The sequence below is a fragment of the Triturus cristatus genome, chromosome 4_2 (assembly GCF_964204655.1).
Source record: "Triturus cristatus chromosome 4_2, aTriCri1.1, whole genome shotgun sequence".
Classification (NCBI taxonomy): domain Eukaryota; kingdom Metazoa; phylum Chordata; class Amphibia; order Caudata; family Salamandridae; genus Triturus; species Triturus cristatus.
The window spans coordinates 239,289,153-239,309,692 of NC_140586.1; the positions used below are offsets into that span (position 1 = coordinate 239,289,153).

Sequence of the window (20,540 nt, forward strand, 5' to 3'; positions counted from 1 at the left end):
CTAAGCATTTTATAATGGCAGATCTACAAGTCCTTATTTGTTCTTGCTTCATTGTTGGCAGTAAAAGGGTTTTCTGAAGGTTTAGTAGCACCCGGATAGATGCATAGTAGCTAGAGCAGTGACTCGTTTCCATACCCACAAAGGCGGCATTCCATGGTGGGCCAGGGCCCTTTCCATTTTGGGGTAAGGTCTTTAGATGGATAAACTCCCAGCCTCAATAATATCAGGGTGAACTTTTTTTGATCTTGAAAAGTGTTCCAGCAGGCATGGTTGGGGTTTTAGAGTTATATATGTTGGCATCGCCACCCACACGTTGGTTTTATGGGCCAAAGATGCTTTATCTAGTAGCTGGGATTGCCGTTTAATGGCTTTGTTGGTTATTTGTTTGAACTCGGGATAGGCTGATATTGTGAGCAAATCATCCTCCTACTTTAAAGAAGAAAGTGAATGTTTTTAAACAAAATATACTCATTTATTCGACCTGGATTGTTTTTCAACCTCCAGCCAGCAGTAATGGGCTAAGGAATTTTCCTCTGCTGCCCTCATTCTCCTGTAATAGTTGACAAGGGCCCCTTGTCTTGTCGGTATCTGTTTTTTTTTTTAACCGAATTCCAGTCTTATCTAGGCATGTGATATGTGATGTGGAATTGATAATAAATTCTTAAAGAAACTAGGTTGTGCAGTATTTAAGGCTGATGAATCCTGGGTGTTTAGAAGTTCTGGTCAATGCGAGATTGAGGGCAAGAATTTTGATGCAACAACCTTTAACAAATGGTATGTTGAGCAGTCGCACATTTTTTTCTGCAAGGTTTTAAATGTAAATAGCAGCTGTTTTACTTTTGCTTGCCGTAGTGCCAGATATTGCTTATAGTTGAGCTGCTGGTCTAGTAGTACCCCCAGGTATTTGTATGTTTCCACCTGGTCCAAGATATTACTGTTTACCAACCAGGTGAATTTAGGTTGTTTTTTGTGAGGTCTTAAAAAGCACATAACCTTCAATTTTTGAAAGTTAATGTCTAATTGGGCAATGGATGTATATTCTGCTAGCTGGATGATCAGCCGCTGCAGGCCTCGAGGCGTTTGGCTAAGCAGAACAATGTTGTCAGCATATTGCCGGCTTGCTATTGGGGCATTACCCAGTTTCGGGGGCTCTCCTTGTGTTAAGTGGAGATGGTTCTCTAGATCCGTTGTGTAGATGTTTAACAGGCACGGGGCCAAGATGTACCCCTGTTTTAAGCCATTGGTGGTTGGGATTTTATTGGTTGGACTTTGACCTTCCCCCAATTTTATTTGGACCCACGTTCTTGAGTAGAGGTTGATGATCGCTTAAAGACATTTTTCAGGAGCTCCCAAATATTTCATTTTTACCCATAGCTTAGTTCTGGGAACCTTATCAAAAGCAGCTTTAAGATCTACAAAGCACGCATGTAGGAAGCTTGATTTAGCAATGGCTTGGTCGGCCAGAAACGTGACTGCTGGTAGATTTGTGAAGGTGTTCATCCCTACACGGAATCCTGTTTCTGTTTTAGGGGTTAGATTTATGCCGTTCACCCAGTCCTCTAGGGCTGTCAACCGGTTTGAAGCGTATATCTTGGCCTCGACGTCGATGGGCGCTATTAGTCTATAGTTGTTTGGATCTGAACGCACCCCTGTTTTGTATATCGGTTGTAGGATACTTCCTCGCCACGGGTCTGGAATGGTACATGTATCCAAGGCATAAGCAAACAGGGGGGTTAGGTGAGTGTACCAAAAAGCTGGATCTTTTTTTAATAAGGCAATGGGCAATCCGTTTGGCCCCGGGGCCCAATCGGATCTTTGTTGTTTTATGGCATTCAGTACCTGTGTGCGTGATCTTTGGATGATATTCCGTTGGGTCGATCCTTGTTGTTACATGTGCTCCCGGCTGCACCTTATCTTCTGAGTGATTATCTTGGGTCTTAAGGGGATTTGTCGTTGTTGGTCGGCAGATTTTGATCACTGTGATCTTGCCTTACTGGATCAAGACTTTTGTTATCATGGGTGCTGTTAAAGAGAGTACACTTTGGCTGATCGTTATTTACATTTCTAGTTATAGGAAAGTCTTGAAATCCTAATTTGTTTAGGTTTGCCACTTCATTCATTTACAATCCTTACTTGTTGTCTTCTCTTACTCCTGTTGTTAGAGAGGGGAGCAGGCGCCTTAATGCTAGAATCCAAAAAGGTTGCAGGGGTTGGCTCACTATCCATCAGTGTTTCACTGTTAATTCTTCTCGGAGGCTGATTACACATGTTTCTATTTCACCTGGGTATCCCCCAGTGCAAAACTGAACTTGAAGTTTTGAATTAGACGCCCCTCTTGATATGCAGAATGCTTCGCTCCTGCGGTTGATGACATTGCGGCAAAAAAACTACAATACTGATGGCATTTGTAGTTCTTTCTTCCTTGCACATTGTGTTTTGCGGCAGTGACGTTGTTTGTCATATGAAGGACTCCAATCTTATGAACGTTGTAGTCTGCAAACGTCATGTTTCTTTGTTTGCACTTGCATTCTTTTTGGGAATAAAAGTCCCAGATATTGGTCGGATTATGCACAAATTGGAGTAACCATTGCCAGATATTGCCTGGGAGACCTCAGAATTGCAGGCAGCAAGTGATGCGGTTGTTATATTCATCTCAAAGCTACATCGCTCATGATTTTCAAGATTTGTAGAGAGTTAATATACACAAATGCTTTTAAACTGGCTTCCTTGCACGTTTCCTTGGAATACTCATGGCTCTGGTACTGAGGCTTCAGATGGTGCCATCAGTAGTTTGAGATCTCATCTTTTACAGCCCTTAATGTATCTGATGGTTTCCCTGTGGGATTATATAGCATCTTGTGTCTAATCTGTCAATTGGAAGTATACTGGATTCCCTGGACCGAATTTCATAATTATGGGTGCTCATTGTTGTTAATCTGTCTCCTCCAATGCGGCAAAACATTTTAGCATACGTGACTTTTTTCTCAAATGATATAATTTATTCCCCATAGTTCATTCAAAGCATTTTTTCAGCCGCCTGAAATGTCAAGATCAGTCTAGCCTCCAAGTGTGACAGCATTGTTTCACTATTGCCAGCTCTTGGCTTAATGTGCCTCAAAATACTCCACCCTATCTAGGATTCAGAGTGGTTAATCGTCAGTATAGTGTTGTACATGTGGTGCGTCCCGGATTATACATCTTATTCATGATTTATGTTGACCATTTCTTTTCTTTATTTTGTTTGAAGTTGCAGATATAAGCCTTGTTGCAGGGATCATAGAATTATGTAGATCACATCTTTGTGTTTCAGTTACTGAATTGATTGTGTTTGATCATGGTGTTATTGTAGGTTATTTCCGTACCCTCAATGGTCATTTCACATACCGAACTTTTGCCTCATTTATGGTGGCCCTGTCATATTGGAAGCCCCATCATTGATTTGAGGGAAGCAGTAGGTTTTGTTTGCTCGCTGCTAGATTTCACAAGATTATCCTTTATGTTCCGTACTTCACCTCAGTGCAAACATATGTGTGTCCGTTCTTTCTGATAATTTGTATTTGGGTAGCACGTGTGTTAGATGTAATGACACATACAAATTGACCCTTGTTACGTTTCTCTTTTGGTTGTAATTGACCATCTCTCTGTGTGTATCTAGCCCTTTTGAGGTATCTTCGTAGCAATTTCTTTGGATATCCACGAATTTGTCATTTTTGGGGGGAGATTTTGGAGAAATACTCATCCATCCTTTTGCAGTTACGTCATATCCTCATTCATTGGCCATAGGGCAATTTGTCCCTCGGTTTTCTTTGATGAAAGCTCGACTAATGTCAAAATTAATTCCCGTCAGTTTATTTATTGTATAAAACGGTGTAAATTTGGCCACCTTCATGTTTAATAGTTACATCCAGAAAATTGGTTTGCATGTTATAGTAACTTCAGGTTAACTTGACGTCTGGTGACCTAGAGTTAAGTCACTCATGAAATGTGCATAGTTTGTTGACTTTGTCTCTCCAAAACATTAATACATCGTCGATGTACCTTTGCGATAATAGAACATGCGCCTTAAAAGTGTTTTCCTATAGCCGGCGTGACTCATATTTAGGCATGCACAGTACTGCTAATTCTGGGGCCAAAAGACATCCTATTTTGGTTCCTTTGACCTGGATGTAAAATTGACAATTACATTTGAAGAAATTCTTGAGTATACATATTTTTGCAAGGTGTGTTATGAATTCAATGGGTACTGGATGCAGACATGATCGACTCTCAAAATACTATTCTAATGCTTCTAGTGCTGCCTCTTCTGAAATATTGGTGTACAGGCCTCCAACATCTATGTTGACCAAGATTTCCTCTTCCATTTTCAAATTTGTATCTTCCAGTTAATTATGTCCATAGTGTCTCTTACATATGATAGAATTCCTCCATTGAAAGGTTTGAGGAAAACATCAATACACTTTGCTATTGGTTCCAGTATTTAATTTTCTCCGGAAATTATTGGTCTTCCAGGTGGTTCTGAAGGGTCTATGTATTTTAGGGAGTGTGTGTAGGATAAGTGTTCTAGCGTTTACATTGTCCAAAATTGTTGCTTCTGTTTTAGTCAACCAACCTTCTCCTTTACCTAACTCCTCCAAGGTTTATTTATTTTTATCTCAGCTTGAATTTTTTTGTGGGGTTATGGCTGATCTTCCTATTGTGTTCAGTATTATTCAGTCACCTCTTGATCTCTTCCTAATATTCAGATCTATCCTGGATCAGAGTAGCTACACTTCTATCTGCTGGTTTAATCATGATTTGATTGTCTTACTTTATGCATCTGAGGGCCATCTTTCTTGTTTGGAGATGTTCAATTTAGTATATTTGTTTAATTATTCAACTTTGTCTAGTTCCTTAAGAACAGTTCGTTCAAAGGTAACGATTTCCATAAGGCATTTTACATGTAGGAGGCAAAAATTAAATTGTCTGTAAAAATTAGAGTAGCCTGTTTCTTGTAGCATGCCAGATTTCCCCAAAAAGTTTGTAATCACATTTTCCTGAAAAATAGTATCATTTCCATTCTCACTTGAATAAAATCAGTGTGCTGCAATGTATAAAAAGAAACCTTTTGATAAAACTCCTTTCTCATGAGTGTCAAGGGGTCTTTTAGAGATATTATGTATGGGGCTTATGTATCTGTCCTCCATCTGAATGTTCACCTTAGTGTGGATTTTTGTCATTCCCTGATGTTGCCAACTTTTTCCTTTGCTTGTTCTTGATCCTCTCCCTAAAAAATAACAACTTGAAGGTCGGAAATATGTTTCTTGGGCCTGGGTCTGAATCACTTGTAGAGTGTGAGTATGTTGAGCTAATAAACCTTCACTTATTGATAGTGTTGGTAGAACCTAAATTGTTTTCAGGTTTGGAGTAAAACAATTTATTGAGATTGGGGCATGTTTTTTAGGTCTCGCCTAGGCAGCGCGCATGCAATGCTCTAGGAGGGCCTTTTGCCACCAGTCTACTCCTTTTCAAGCACACTCGTGCTTGTGCTGGGATCCACCTTGCGGTAGCGAGCAGCGGCGCGTGTGGTAATTGGACACATATGGCTCTCGCGCCGCCGCTGCTCGCTCCCACATGGCGGATGCCAGCACAAGGACGAGTGCATTTGCCCGCTCTTTCGCGGCCGCGCCATGCTCCCTCGCCCCATTCCTTTCTTTGATGCATTTTTTAAACTTTCTAGCTCTTTGCAGCGCGCGCGCACCGTTTTGTCATTTCTCCTTTCTATTACCGTTCTGCTGCAATCTGCTGTGGTACATCTTGTGTTAGTGTCTTACCAGCTCTTGGAGGAATCCATCTTCAGAGATCAGTCTCGGCCCGTCCGTTACCTCAAGGCAAGCCCATGAGCACTGAGTAACAGCATCCTGCAACCAGTGCTCGAGTGGGGGACACTGGGCTGCGTTTGGCGTTGTGCCCGCTCGGATTCATTTTGTTTACAGGGGGCTGTGTGTCTTTGAGCTACTCTACTGCCATGTTATCACAATGAAAATGTGATTCCTAATGGTATGTTGGCAGTTTTCTTTTCTTTACTAAAATCTCGTCATGACTCGCTGTCTCTATAAAGAGCCAGGTTGAATGCTAATTATATTAATTTTCCCACTCTTTTAAATATGAAAACATATTTTCAGTACCGAACTCCTGTTTTAGTGACACAATTATTTTTGCGTGAATGCTCGTAGTTAACGAAACATTAAATTCAGCGGTTTTTCGCCCAGTCTTAGGCTCTGTCAACTCGTACAGATAACATTGGATCGGATAGTATCCTTAATAGAAAATATATAAAAAAAGAAAAGACTTTAGAAGCACAAAGAGAATCTAACATCTGCTTCATGCCCTGACCAGCATTTGGCTATTGTGACCTTAGAAAAAGAAACGGACATGAAATAATTCTTCCTCTGAACTTTCTTCTATCCGAGTTGCCACAGAAATTGGAATCACTGTAGAGACCGTTTAGTTGGCTCCTACAACATGCTGTTTTGAATTTACATTCTGACTCACAGACATCCTGACAAGTTGTATATACATTTCACTTTTTAATAAACTCCTGTTGGTCCTGAAGAAGGTGGTCTCCCACTGAAACGCGCATTGACCGCGAAATTGCTTTCAGCACAGTGATACTGGAGATTGTTATCTCCCATTTTGATGATCTGGAGAAAACAAAAAAAAATGTTTCGATCAATCTCAGCACACGACGACATTGAGACGAATTCGAGGGCCTTTTGTTTCCCATTTCCCTTCCCATAATTTTCCTCCTTTTATATATTGCTTACTGCCTTGTATGAATGGAAGCATGGATGAGTATGCAAGTGATTTTTATGTCTAGGATGTCACTTTATAATATGAAGTATGTTATATATTTGTACCAAAATCATAGTGGTTAAAAATCGCTTTGTTTCTTAAAAAAGGAAAAAATAAAAATGTTTTGTTTGTTCTAACTATATGGGATATCAAGTTTAAAAGATAAAAGAAATAATAAATTTGGCTCAAAAATCAAAAAAGGAGTCATAATTTGTCTACATAGAATAATAAAATGACATTGTATGATATGTGGCAGGAATCTTTGGCAATGTAGAATCTAGCTAGATCACTCATTTAAATATATAGGCCGGTATAGAGGTTTCCTTGTTACAAAATTATTTTTCTACTCCCTCCTCTAGGGCCTTAAATTAATATAGGGCGAACCTTTGCTCTAATTAATTCACCAGCTAACGACACCATAGCTGCATTTGCAAATTCCGAGAACGTGCCTTTTGCTCTACCAGCTCACCCGACGAAGTGCCACAACTTGGATGTGGCTTGCGGTGACGCGTTCCATATACTCAAGAACTGTACAGAACAGAACTTGGAAGTGTTTAAAAACGAACACAAAATTGTGACTTATGGTGTTCTGATAGTTAGCTAATTGGTCTTTACAATCTTAACAGAAAAAAAACTTACGGAATCACTTTTTAGATCTAGGTGAAATGATCCCTCTCTTTTTGTCCAACAGAATTACAGATAATTCAAATAATATATACATATTGCTGCTGAAATTATTATTTTTTCCCCTTAGTTTTATAGAACACGGACTTGACTCGAATGTATCTGAGCACCAGTTGCGTTAAACAAGGAGACATTCATTTTTTGTAGGCAGGGGGCTAGTAAGTGATTTGCCTTGAATCACAGGATGTTGCGCGTCATTGCCGAGACACGAACCCGGTTCCCTAGATTAGAGATCGACCGCCCTAGCCGTTTGGAAGAATTCCTCCCATCACCTTATGTGTGCTTGATAATCTTTTTTTTGCCAACAAATGTTGGAGATTGAATAGTATGGCTCCTGGTCCAGTGTGTTAAAATACTTATTAAATGAGCGATATTTTAATAATGCACCCCTCAGTGTCACGCAGACTTCAATCTGCCTCTTTGATGACTATTTTAACTGTTATATCATCTGTTTGTGACGCCGTGGGCCAGAGAACAAAAAATAAAAATGTGTCCCCCATTTGTGAATAAGATAGCTTTAAAAAAACAAGCATTGGCATAGCCAATAGGTCTCGCTTTTGGGACCTTATAAGTATTTAGTTATGCAGCACAATGTTCTTGGTGCAACAACATCAACCGTTGCATGGCTAAACACTTATAAGGTCCCAAAGGCGAGACCTATTGGCTATGCCAATGCTTGTTTTCCAGGATATAGTTTGATATATTCTTTTGTAGTTTCTTCAATTTTTTGTTTTTTAGTGTTAACTTTGAAGTCTGCAATCTCCTTTTTAATCTTTGCCTATAAAGACTTCACATCTGATATAGCAGATTTAAGTTTAATTTGCCCTTCCAATTCTTTTATGGCTTCCAGTTCTTTTTTGACTAATCGTTCTGCTGTCTTAATCGATACATATATCTAGTCTGTAGAACATTTCAAGCCTATACTTCTGAAGTCCCCAGTGTACTCGGGATAGTCGGAGAATATTACCGAAAGGTTCCTCACCTGTAGGACCTGTGGAATTGTTTGCCGTTAAATGATCTAAAAAGAACTTTGCCATCTAAAACCGTGCGGACATGCTTCTTCTGTAATCTGATTAATTTCTCTGATTCAGTTTGTTGCTGATTATTGCTAGTAGTGGACCCAGTATTCGGTATTGACGGTCATCATTGTAACTGCTCAATATCTTCTTCAGAGTACTTTAGGATTTTAGGTTCTGACATCATAATCCTCTTCTTCCATATGTTTCTTTAGTTCTGTTCACCTGTGTCTCAACCATTTATTGCCAGTTATATACTATAAGGATTGCCTTACAGCAGAATTAGGATAGCTCCTATTAGGATAGTTGGGGTTAGGATTACAGTACAATTTCTCAAACCATAGGTACCCCCACTAACCATAGGTTATGCATTCAATCGTAATTGTGAGACACGTTGACTTTACTCATCATGACCATATTATTTAGAAAGAAAACATTAATTATAATGTAATAATCAACTTAATCTATGTAACCCCATCTCAAGGAATGCTTACATTACCAGCAATAGGATGTAAGGGTCCATAACAAGTATATAGATTTGCAGAATTCAGCTATTGTGGCACATGAATAATCGTCAGGGCGGCTGATTTCAAGGAATCATTTATTCCACGGCAAAGGATCAAGGATAGCATAGGCACCGATGTGTCATGTCTCCGCCAAAGGGAAAAAAAATGAGTTTTGAGAACCCGTGAATACAGCAGGTATCTAGTAGGAGGCAGTTCCAAAGCGAAGGCTGCCCACCGGGTCAAGCACAGGATGCGGCCCTGAAAAAGAGAGAAGTTGGAAATTACTCGCCGTTGGATTTATGGATGAGAGAAGCCATCACCACACGCGGTGTCCAGAAGCTGCCTAGAGATGGCCCGCCCCTTGGTTTCCAAGAGTATGACAGACATACAGAGGTAACATTGTACAACGGACCATTGGCGTCGTACAAAAGACAGAGGCATACTCTATAGTAAACTAGGACTTTTGGTGTATCCCTGGCATATTTATGCAACTACCTCTCTCGCAACCAAACAACAAATCTGCCTGTAATCTCTCGATAAGTTGATTGCTGCAGTGCAACACCAGCAGTTTCACGCGATACAAATACGAGCAACATAACCCATGGGTGCTTGCATATATTTTCCGGGTGGCCAAATGGTTTGGTGAGTGATGTGACTGAGGGCCGCATTGATGCCAGCCAGGGTGCCAGTCGTGCAGTTGGGGGGTGGGTTGGCAGTAAGGTGGGTGTAGGGGAAGTGAAGCATATACATCTAGTGTCTGAATTGCACAATGTGAAACCAGAAAACCTGGGATTAATCCTGGCGTCCCCACTTAACCAAATAATGTGATCCTAAGCAATTGTTTTATTTCACTTTCTCTTTTTTTTAATTATAAGAAGACATCAAAATATGACTTCAGGATTTTCACTATACCAAGCCTCCTTCTGTGTTTGATTTAGTAAACTCTAATGTTGTTCATGTGTAATAGGAACCAGGCCATTAAAAGAGTGCACATAACAACTGACTTGCCTCTTAGTTCACTATTGGCATTGCTGTATTGGTGAGGTGAAGAATTAAAGTGTCCCTAAAGTTAAGCGGTGCAGGACACCCTAGCTACTTCTTTTCTTTAACTTCAATTACCCTTTAAATAAATGCTTGCCTATTAACTTAACATCGCCTTGATGTTAGTGCTGAGTCGAGTAAACAGCAGCCCAGTGTTGCTGTTGAGGAGGGGCCCGCATATTGAGGTCAGGAGGGCTGCATGCGGCCCCGGGCCGTACTTTGAGTATCACTGTCTAATGTATGCAGACTTCTTGCAAACTGAAGAGTGATGGCCATACCTTTAAATCCCTCTTATCCACCTATTTGGATACCTGTGTGTAGGTCAATGCAGCAATTTATTGTAGCATGTATTCTAAGGTTCCTCAGCGACAGATTACTGTAATTCTATACATTAAGTAGTTGTTCTCCTACTGCCTCAACTCCCAATTGGGGATTTTGTGCAAACGTCATTTAAACTTTAATTTGTAAAGTTCCATGCTCCTTAATGTGTTATACAGTTTTTATTCACTAATATAGATTTGATAACTTGAAAAAATCTGTATGCCAATCTTTACGGTTCGACTCCAAAATGTCAACAGAGCTGGCAATCCGCAGCCATTGGACAAATTAGCAACTCCACATTTAATCCCAGCTCTCCCCTTGTTTTCTTCCTGACAAAAAGGAGTGTCTGGGGCTCCTTCCCCCTCATTGCAGTCGACTTGAGTTTAACTGTGAAGAGGAGGCAGCACAAAGCATTGCCCATGTTTGTGAACATCCGCATAGTCGTGAGTTTGGGTACGTTTGCCTCTTTGGCACGGCGACCTCAAGAGATCTTGAATGGATCCTCCATTTTCCCGCCGTCTCCTGACAAACGCTTCCGACTGAAATATCTGCCAGATCCTGAGTCGGTGTTCAGTGTTGAGGAAGCCCAAAACGTTTTAAGACTTTACACTACATTTGCTCGGGTTTCTGGGCAAGCTTGAAGGACACTACACAGTTTTGCAATACACATGTGGGACTTTAACATGATGAGTAAATTGATACAATTTTTAGTTGTGTCGTGTTGCACCAGTGCCTACTCAAAACTTTAGGAAATGTGGGCCTTTGTCGCTGAATGAGTAAACTGTTTTTTAGCACAGAAATTGATGGTCAGATGGTATTTAGGACATTTTTGGCATTGCACGACAGCCGTGAGGGAGGTTTTAAGGAGACACTGTGATATTTCACATCCAGAGTTAAATTGATTTTTGAAGAGTCACAGAATGTGAAAGCATACAAAATGTCCGTAAAAGAGGTCTCCAATGGGAGAGGGTTTGGCTGGCATTATACCATGGTATAGAGTTGCCTGGCAAGGTATTTCATCATTGTGTTTGTGTGGACAGGGAGGCTGCTATGAGTGTGGGTGACCCCGGGGAGGACCAGGGACCAGACGAGTCATGGAGGAGGCTGAGGTAAGTGAGAGAAGGGGTGTGGGGGCTCGGAGGGTTTTGGGTGTCTGCCTGGAGCTGGAGCCTCTCATTGACAAAACACCTCTCCACACCCATGCCTGGCCCTTTTTTAATATTCATGTTACAAGGAATTCTGTCCACAGCCCAAGCCTGTATCTCCCCGACCGTGGAAGTAATTCATGTCCTAGGGAGGTCTCTCCACAGCCCCACCCAGTCCGTTTCTGAAGCTTCCTGATATAAGAACTTCTCTCCAATGCCCCAACCTGTCCCTCCCTGACCATTCTTTATATAAGAACCTCTCCCCACAGCCCCAGCCTCACCCTCCCTGCCCTTAAGTTTTCTGATATAAGAACCTCTCCCTACAGCCCCAACCTGTCCCTCCCTGCCCTGAAGATTCCTGATATAAGAACCTCTCCCCACAGCCCCAGCCTGTCCCTCCCTGCCCTGAAGATTCCTGGCATAGGAGCATCTTTCCATAGCCCCAGCCTGTCCCTCCCACAGCACTGCTGTCATCGGAGCACCTGTCCACACCCCGGGGTATAGCTCCCTCTCGAAGCTGTCCCTGTTCTGGGAACCTCTCTCCCCATCCTGCCTCTTTTGTCGAAGCATTATCTGCTATAAGAGCCTCTCTCTGCCTCTCTTCTCCTTCAGACCCCCTGGAGCCTGCTGCACCCCTCCGAGGACCCTCCCGCCCGCTGCGAGAAGTTTGAGGCGAACCTCTTCGCCCAGGGCCGGTGCCAGCACTGCTTCCGTGGCCTGAGGTACCACCAGCTGGGCCCCGGGGCTCAGGTAAGGGCTGGCCTCAGCCGCCATGAATATTTCAACAGGAGCCGACGGGGCCCTTTGTAGTGTGGGGAAAACGAGCCTTTGCAGGAGGTGAACGCAGCCCTGGGAGGCCTGCGAGTGAAGGGGCGATGGCCTGGGAACAGACACCGCTGCGGGCGCCTTCTCTCAAACTACGTCACCCCTCTCTGGCCCGCGAGTCCGACTCTGTGACCCCTCTGTGCCCCCTCTGTGCCCCCTCAGTCGGGTACACTGTGGCCTCGGTGACGCGTCGCTGCGCCCTGAGGCTGGCACTCTCTGTGACCCCAGTGAGGTCACTCCCTCTGCCCCCCAAGTGTGGCACTCTGCGGCCTCAGTGATGTCTCTCTGCCCCCTGCCGGACACACACTGCGGCCTCAGTGATGTCTCTCTGCTGCCCTCTGAGTGTGGCACGCTCTGTGGCCTTAGACACCCTTCTCTGTCCCGTGAGTCTGACACTTTCTGTAGCCTGGGTCTGCTCGCTCTGTCCCCATGAGTCCACCCCTCGCTGATGTCAGTGTGTCTCTGTCTCTTAAGTCTACCCTCTCTGTCCTGAATCAACCCCTCGGTCCCGAGTCCATTCCTCTCTGTCAGCCCTCGCTGCTCTGAGGCCACCACTCCCTGCGCTCGGAGTGTGACTCCGAGCCACGCATCTCTGTCCCTTAGACCCGTATGTCTCGGCCTGTGTGACTCCAGGTCCCTGGGGCTGCCACGGTCTGTCCCGGAGCCAACCCTTCTCTGGCCCCGTCTCTTCCTCCCCGCCGCCTCGGGCGTCCCTCTGAGGCTAAGCTCTCTGTCGCATGAGTCTCTTTTCTCTGCCCCCGGAGTTTAACATTCTTTGCCCCTGAGTCAGTGCCGCCCCTCCCCGCCCTTGGAGGGAAACGTTCACTCTCACAGGAGTTTAACTCTTTTTGTCCCATACTCGCCCCTCTCTGCCCTAAGGCTACCCGAGACCATATCTCTGTCCCCAGGCCACGCATCTCAGCACTCTGAGACACCCCTCTCGTCTCTGAGCTACTCCTCTCTGAGCTACTCCTCTCTGCTTCCTGAGTCTTAGCTTCACCGTCACAGAGACCCTGTCTCCGGGGTCCCTCACCTCTGTCCGAGAGTCTCTTCTCCCTCTCCATACCAGGTGTTTCTTGCCCTCACCCTCTGTGCCTGAGTTCTTTCCACTCTACCCCCTTCTTCCTTCATCTTTCCTCCTTGTGGTTTCAATTAGTTAAATGTTTCGTCTGTCTGACTCACTCTCTCTTTCTCCCACACACTCTCCTTTCTGTCCCTCTCAACCCCGCTTCTCCATTTCTTGTTCCTTCTTTTTTTCCTCTTTATCTCTCACTCCTTCCTCCGTCTCTTCTTTTCCCCCTCTCTCTCTCTCTCTCTCTCACCCCTTTCCTTTGCCCTTCTCTGTCTCTCTGACCTACTCAGAAGGACAAACAGAATTGCAAAGATTTATTTCCTGTTGTTAACTTTATTTTATTTTTATTTTGCCAGGTCGTCTTTTCTCACTTTGCACTCATGTTTTCTTTCGTTTTTGCTCGTGGGCGCTGTATTGAAAAGATGAGTCAAAACAACATTATTTCTTTATGTGCGATTTCCGAAAGGATGCTTTAACACAAAATTGTGCAGTACATCCCACTCCTCCCCACACCATTGCATCCCACTCAGTCCTGTCCACTCCAGACAAATCAAATCCACCCACTCCAATTCATCCCAATCCACCTCAATCAAATCCACTCCAATCCATCACACCCCTATCCTCCCAACGCACCCCAATCTGCCCAACTTCAATTCACCCCACTCCAATCCAAAACAATCTGCCTCACTCCAATCCAAAACAATCTTCCGCACTCCAGTCTAAAACAATCTTCCGCACTCCAGTCTAAAACAATCTTCCGCACTCCAGTCTAAAACAATCTTCCGCACTCCAGTCTAAAACAATCTTCCACACTCCAGTCTAAAACAATCTGCCGCACTCCAGTCTGCCGCACTCCAGTCTGCCGCACTCCAGTCTGCCGCACTCCAGTCTGCCGCACTCCAGTCTGCCGCACTCCAGTCTGCCGCACTCCAGTCTGCCCACTCCAGTCTGCCCACTCTAATCTGCCTACTCCAATCCAAAACAATCAAGCCCACTCTAATCCATCCCACTTCAATCCACCCCACTCCAATCCAAAACAGTCTACCCCAATCTAATCCGCCCTACTCCAAAATAATCCGCCCAATCTTCCGCACGCCAGTCTGCCGCACGCCAGTCTGGCACACGCCACTCTGCCCCATTCCAGTCTGCCGCACGCCACTCTGCCCCACTCCAGTCTGCCGCACTCCAATCTGCCCCACTCCAATCCACCCTACTCCAAAATAATCCGCCCACTTCAATCTGCCCCACTCCTATCCAAAACAATCTGCCCCATTCCAATTCAAAACTATCCATCCCACTCCAATCAGCCCCACTCCAATCCAAAACAATCTGCCTCACTCCAGTCTAATACAATCTTACGCACTCCAGTCTAAAACAATATTCCGCACTCCAGTCTTCCGCACTCCAGTCTTCCGCACTCCAGTCTTCCGCACTCCAGTCTTCCGCACTCCAGTCTTCCCTCACTCCAATCTTCCCCACTCCAATCTTCTTCACTCCAGTCTTCCCCACTCCAGTCTTCCCCACTCCAGTCTTCCCCACTCCAATCATCCCCACTCTAATCTAAAGCATTTTACCCCACTCAAATCTGCACCACTCCAATCAGCCCCACTCCACCTCACTCCAATCCACCTCACCCCAATCCACCCACTCAATCCCAATTCACCACAATCCATCCCACCCAATCCAATCCACCCACCCCAATCCAATCCACCCAGTCCAATCTACCCCACCCCAATCCATCTACCCCAACCCAATCCACCTCACCCCAATCCAGTCCACCCCACTCACTCCCCAATCTACCCCTCTCTAATCGAAAACAATCTGCCCCACTCCAATCTGACCCACACCAATCTGTCCCACTCCAATTCAAAACAATCTGCCCCACTCCAATTCAAAACAATCCAAAACAATCTTCCCCACTCCAATACAATCTGCCCCACTTCAATACAATCTGCCCCACTCCAATTCAAAACAATCTGCCCCACTCCAATACAAAAGTATTTCCCCACGTCAATCCAAAACACTCCACCCCACTCCAATACAAAATCATTTCCCCACGTCAATCCAAAACACTCCGCCCCACTCCAATCTGGCCCACTCCAATCCAAAACAGTCCAGCTCACTCAAATCCATACCTCTCCAATCCAATCCAATCCAATCCAGTCCACCTCACCCCAATCTACCCCACTCCAATCCAATCCACCCACCCATTCCAATCCACCACACCCTAATCCAATCCACCTCGCTCTGATTGACCCCGCTCTGATCCACCCTGCTGCGATCCACCCCACCCCACTCAATCTGATCCACCCCACTAAATCGATTTACCCCCTCAATCCAATACACCTCACTCAATCAAATCCATCTCACTTCAATCCACTCCACTGCAATCAGTCTACTCCACCCCATGCCAATACTATTCACTCCACTCCAGTTCACCCCACCCCATTCCCCCCTCCCACTCCAGTCCATCCCACTCCAGTCCAATCCACCCCACTCCAGTTCAATCCAATCCTCTCCAATCCAGTCCACCTCACCCCATTCCAATCCACTCCAGTCTACCCCACTCCATTCGATCCAACCTACTCCACTCAATCCAAGCCACTCTACCCACACCACCCCCAATCTACTCCAATTCAATCCACCCACCACCTCAGTCCACTCTGCCCCCCTGTTTCCACTCTGCCCCCCTGTTTCCACTCCCCTCCCCCTGTTTCCACCCCCCCCTGTTTCCACCCCCCCCGTTTCCACTCCCCCCCCCCCTGTTTCCACTCCCCCCCCCCTGTTTCCACTCCCCCCCCCCCTCCCCCTGTTTCCACTCCCCCCCCCCCGTTTCCACTCCACTCTATGGCACTGCACTCTGACACTCTCTACCACTGAACTCTACTCCCCTCTACTCAACTCTGTGACATTCTACCTCCTCCCCCCCCCCAATCCACCCTAGGATACTCCACGCCACTCATTTTTAGCCATGCTGAACAGCAGCCACACTGGTGTTCAGCATGGCAAAAACGCTTTGCTAAAGCCAGTAGTTCTTGTATAGGTGAGACCCATTGGCTTTGCCAATGCTTGTTACACTTGTTAACACTGGGCATTGGTTGCACCTCATTAGTACCAGTTTAACACCCAAATATAGCAATAAGCAACAGAAAGTTGAGCAGTAAACCTTTGCTGAGGGCCTTCCACTGCTCTGTAACACGTTCCACTTCATGTTTTAGTAACTTTTGGACCGTTTGAGCTAGAAAGAATATTTTTGATTAAGATCTGCAAGTTATGCAGCAGATGCCGGATTGTATGGTAAATTCTCCAAATCTATAACCGTGCGAAAAAAGCTGCACCCGCACAATTTCAGCTGCCCTTATTAGGTCGAGCCTTGTGTCATTGTCCTTGGTAAATGCTGGCTTCTGATTCGTTAATAGGCTTGTTAGTCCTCCCCTCAGTACCACCTAGTCTTCATTTTTAACCTCCCATGAGGACTGGCCCTTTTACTTCTGTTGTTACATGGCATGTTTTATTTAATCTGTAAGAACTATTTTCTTTAATGAGTTTCTCCTACTGCAGGCACAACTTGCTTTCTTGCAATGCTTTCCATGCTGCCCGGGACAATGGTGGCCGCGTCTTTGAAATGAAATAGGTCTTGCATTTACAAGATTTTTAACTATTGGCATTGTAATTGACAATGCTTATGTATGTGTTAATTATCAAAACAGATAAATAAAAGCCTTTGTCATTTACAATGCCAATACCATAAAATGCGAAAACTATTGCATTGAAAATTATTTTTTTAATCTCTACTCATACTATTTCTGTCACACTTTCTCTGCTCTTTTCCCTCCCTCCCAATCTCTCTATGTACAACCCTTGCCCCATAGGTGACACCTCCCCCGAGATGTACAACCCTCTCTCCATAGGTGGCACCTCCCCCGAGATGTACAACCCTCTCTCCATAGGTGCACACCTCCCCCGAGATGTACAATCCTCTCCCCATAGGTGACGACTCCCCCAAGATGTACACCCTCTCTCCATAGGTGCATCCATCCCCCGAGATGTACAACCCTCTCTCCATAGGTGCACACCTCCGAGATATACAACCCTCCCTCCATAGGTGACACCTCCCCGGAGATGTACAACCCTCTCTGCATAGGTGACACCTCCCCCGACATGTACAACCCTCTCTCCGTAGGTACACAACAACCCTCCCTCCATAGATACACCCTCCTCCCCGGAAATGTACAATCCTCTCCCCATAGGTGACTCCTCCCCTGATATGTACAACCCTCCCTCCATAGGTGACACCTCCCCCGAAATGTACAACCCTCCCTCCATAGGTAACAAGATGTACAACCCTCTCTCCGTAGGTGACATCTCCCCCGAGGTGTACAACCCTCTCTCTTTAGGAGACACCTCCCCAGAGATGTACAACCTTCTCCGTAGGTGACACCTCACCCCCAGATGTACAATCCCCCCTCCATAGGTGACACCTCCCCCGAGACGTACATTCCTCTCTCCATAGGTGCATCCCTCCCCCGAGATGTACAATCCTCTCCTCATAGGTGACGCCTCCCCCGAGATGTACAATCCTCTCCCCATAGGTAACTCCGCCCCCGAGATGTACAACCCTCTCTCCATAGAAGCACAACAACCCTCCCTCCATAGGTGCAGCCACCCTTAAGATGTACAACCTTCCCTCCATAGGCGCACACATCCCCCGTGATGTACAACCCTCCCTCCATAGGTGCCACCTCCCCAAAGATGTACAACCCTCCTTCCATAGGTGACACCTCCCCCGAGATGTACAACCCTCTCTCCATAGGTGCACACCTCCCCAGAGATGTACAATCCTCTCCCCATAGGTGACTCCTCCCCCGAGATGTACAGCCCTCTTTCCGTAGGTGATACCAAAGGGGATGGAGCGTTTGAGCAAATCAAACACTCACCCCCAGTCAACTGATCTGGGTTTAATCCATCATCATTCTTTAGCTCACTCCACCACCCCAGTTCAGATATGGCCATATGCAAATCAGTCTTACCCTGTGCCTCATGGGAACAGTCCAGCCCGAACTGCCAAGCCAGCTCCCTCCCTAGCTGATACTCTCTCCCTCCCTACGCGATACTCTCTCCCTAGGTGAAACTCTCTCCCTCGGTTCTCACCCCTTGCCCAGCGTGTTCTTCCTCCCTTCCTGTGTGATACTCTCTCCCTCCCTAGTTGCTCACCCCTTCCTCCCTAGGTGCTCACCCCTAGCCCCTCGTGTTCTCCCCTCCCTTCCTGTGTGATACACTCTCCCTCCCTAGGTTCTCACCCCTTGCCTTGCGTGTTCTCCCCCCCTTGCCCCACATGCTTGTTCCAGTCCAGGGAGGACCTGGCTTGGCAGTTCGGGCTGGACTGATCCCATGAGGCACAGGGTTAGACTGATTTGCATATGGCTGGGTTCAAACTGGAATGGCATGGTGAGCAAAAAAACGATGGATTTAGGCCCAGATCTCTGTACTGGGGTGAATGTATGACATTGTTCTGCATTCTGTCTATCAACAGTTGTTTTTGCATTTGTCACCCCGAGTGGGACGGGTATGCTCAGACGTGAGTCCCGTGCTCTCCATGCCACTGGAATCAAGCTATTCTGGCTGAAGAGGGGTGAAACCCCTAAACCGGTCCTAGGATGCTTGTTCCAATCCAGGGAGGACCTGGCTTGGCAGTTCGGACTGGACTGTTCCCATGAGGCACAGGGTCAAGACTGATTTGCATATGGCTGGATTCAAACTGGAATGGCATGGTGAGCAAAAAAACGATGGATTTAGGCCCAGATCTCTGTACTGGGGGTGAATGTATGACAGTGTTCTGCATTCTGTCCATCAACTGTTGTTTTTGCATTTGCTCACCCCTTCCTCCCTAGGTGCTCACCCCTTGCCCCCTGGTGCTCACCCCTTGCCCCGCGTGTTCTCCCCTCTTTTCCTGTGTAATACCCTCTCCCTCCCTAGGTGCTCACCCCTGGCCCCGCTTGTTCTCCCCTCCCTTCCTGTGTGATACCCACTCCCTCCCTAGGTTCTCCCCCCCTTGCCCGTGTGTTCTCCCCCCCTTGCCCGTGTGTTCTCCCCCCTTGCCCGCGTGTTCTCCCCCCCTTGCCCACGTGTTTCTCCCCCCCTTGCCCGCGTGTTCTCCCCCTGCCCTGCATGTTCTCCCTTGCCCCGCATGTTGCCCCTTGCCCCGCATGTTCCCCCTTGCCCCGCGTGTCCCCCCTCCCTTCCTGTGTAATACTCTCTCCCTCCCTAGGTGCTCACCCCTTGCCCCGCGTGTTCTTCCCTCCCCTCTTATGTGCTACTCTCTCCCTCCCTAGGTGCTCACCCCTTCCTCCCTAGGTGCTCACCTCACCCTCGCTGGGTGCGCTCCCTCCCCAGCTCCCCACAGGTGTCGGGTGCCCAGGCCTTTGTGCGCCTGTGAGTCCCAGCGGGCCGCAGCGGTGCCAGCCAGGGCTCAGGTAATGGATACGCCGGGGGTGATAAAGTTTCGCACGTCCCCGGTCCCCGCCCTCCATGAGAAAGCACCGGAGCCCGAGGGAAGATGGAGCCGGCGCGGCGCTGACAGACGGCCCGGTACGGGAGGGCTGCGGTACTGGGTCACTGACAGATTAGAGAAAGGTAAGACAGCTCAGAGGATAACGCGCCTGCCGCAGAGATGTGTGTGCGTGCGCTTTGCAGGCCGCAAGTGCGGTCCCCATAAATAGCTTCGGGTGTAATGGCGCCCACTTACCTTTGTGTGACCGGCAGACCACAAGCTCGAGCCCAGTAATCCAGCTCTTGAGGGAATGCCTCTGCACTGATACCCGAGCCTGACCTGTGGATCACAACTTCCATCCAACAATGCGTGACACCTCATGGAGTCAATGCACCTCTTGCGGAGATCAGTGTGTAAAATACAAGTCATTTTTTTCTGATTCTAGGGTCATAGGTCAGACGATGAATGTGCCTGATGGAGAGATGTGTGTGCAGTTTGATCCGATCTCAATACGGTAGTGTAGAGGGTTCACGAACTAGCTGCAGAGATCTGTTTGTAACCTTTAGGCTATGAGGTCGGCAATTACTGAGATAGTTCATGTGGTACATG

General features: G+C 46.3%; 1 protein-coding gene across 1 annotated transcript in view; it reads left to right on the plus strand.

Moving 5' to 3' along the window:
- The first annotated feature begins 11,478 nt into the window (after window positions 1-11,478).
- Window positions 11,479-20,540, plus strand: part of TRIOBP (TRIO and F-actin binding protein) — a 422,974-nt gene continuing 413,912 nt past the window's right edge. The window contains exons 1-2 of the mRNA XM_085601384.1: window positions 11,479-11,508; window positions 12,157-12,294. Coding sequence (XP_085457510.1) covers window positions 11,494-11,508; window positions 12,157-12,294 — 153 coding nt within the window. The 5' untranslated portion in view covers window positions 11,479-11,493. The remainder of the gene's footprint in view (window positions 11,509-12,156; window positions 12,295-20,540) is intronic.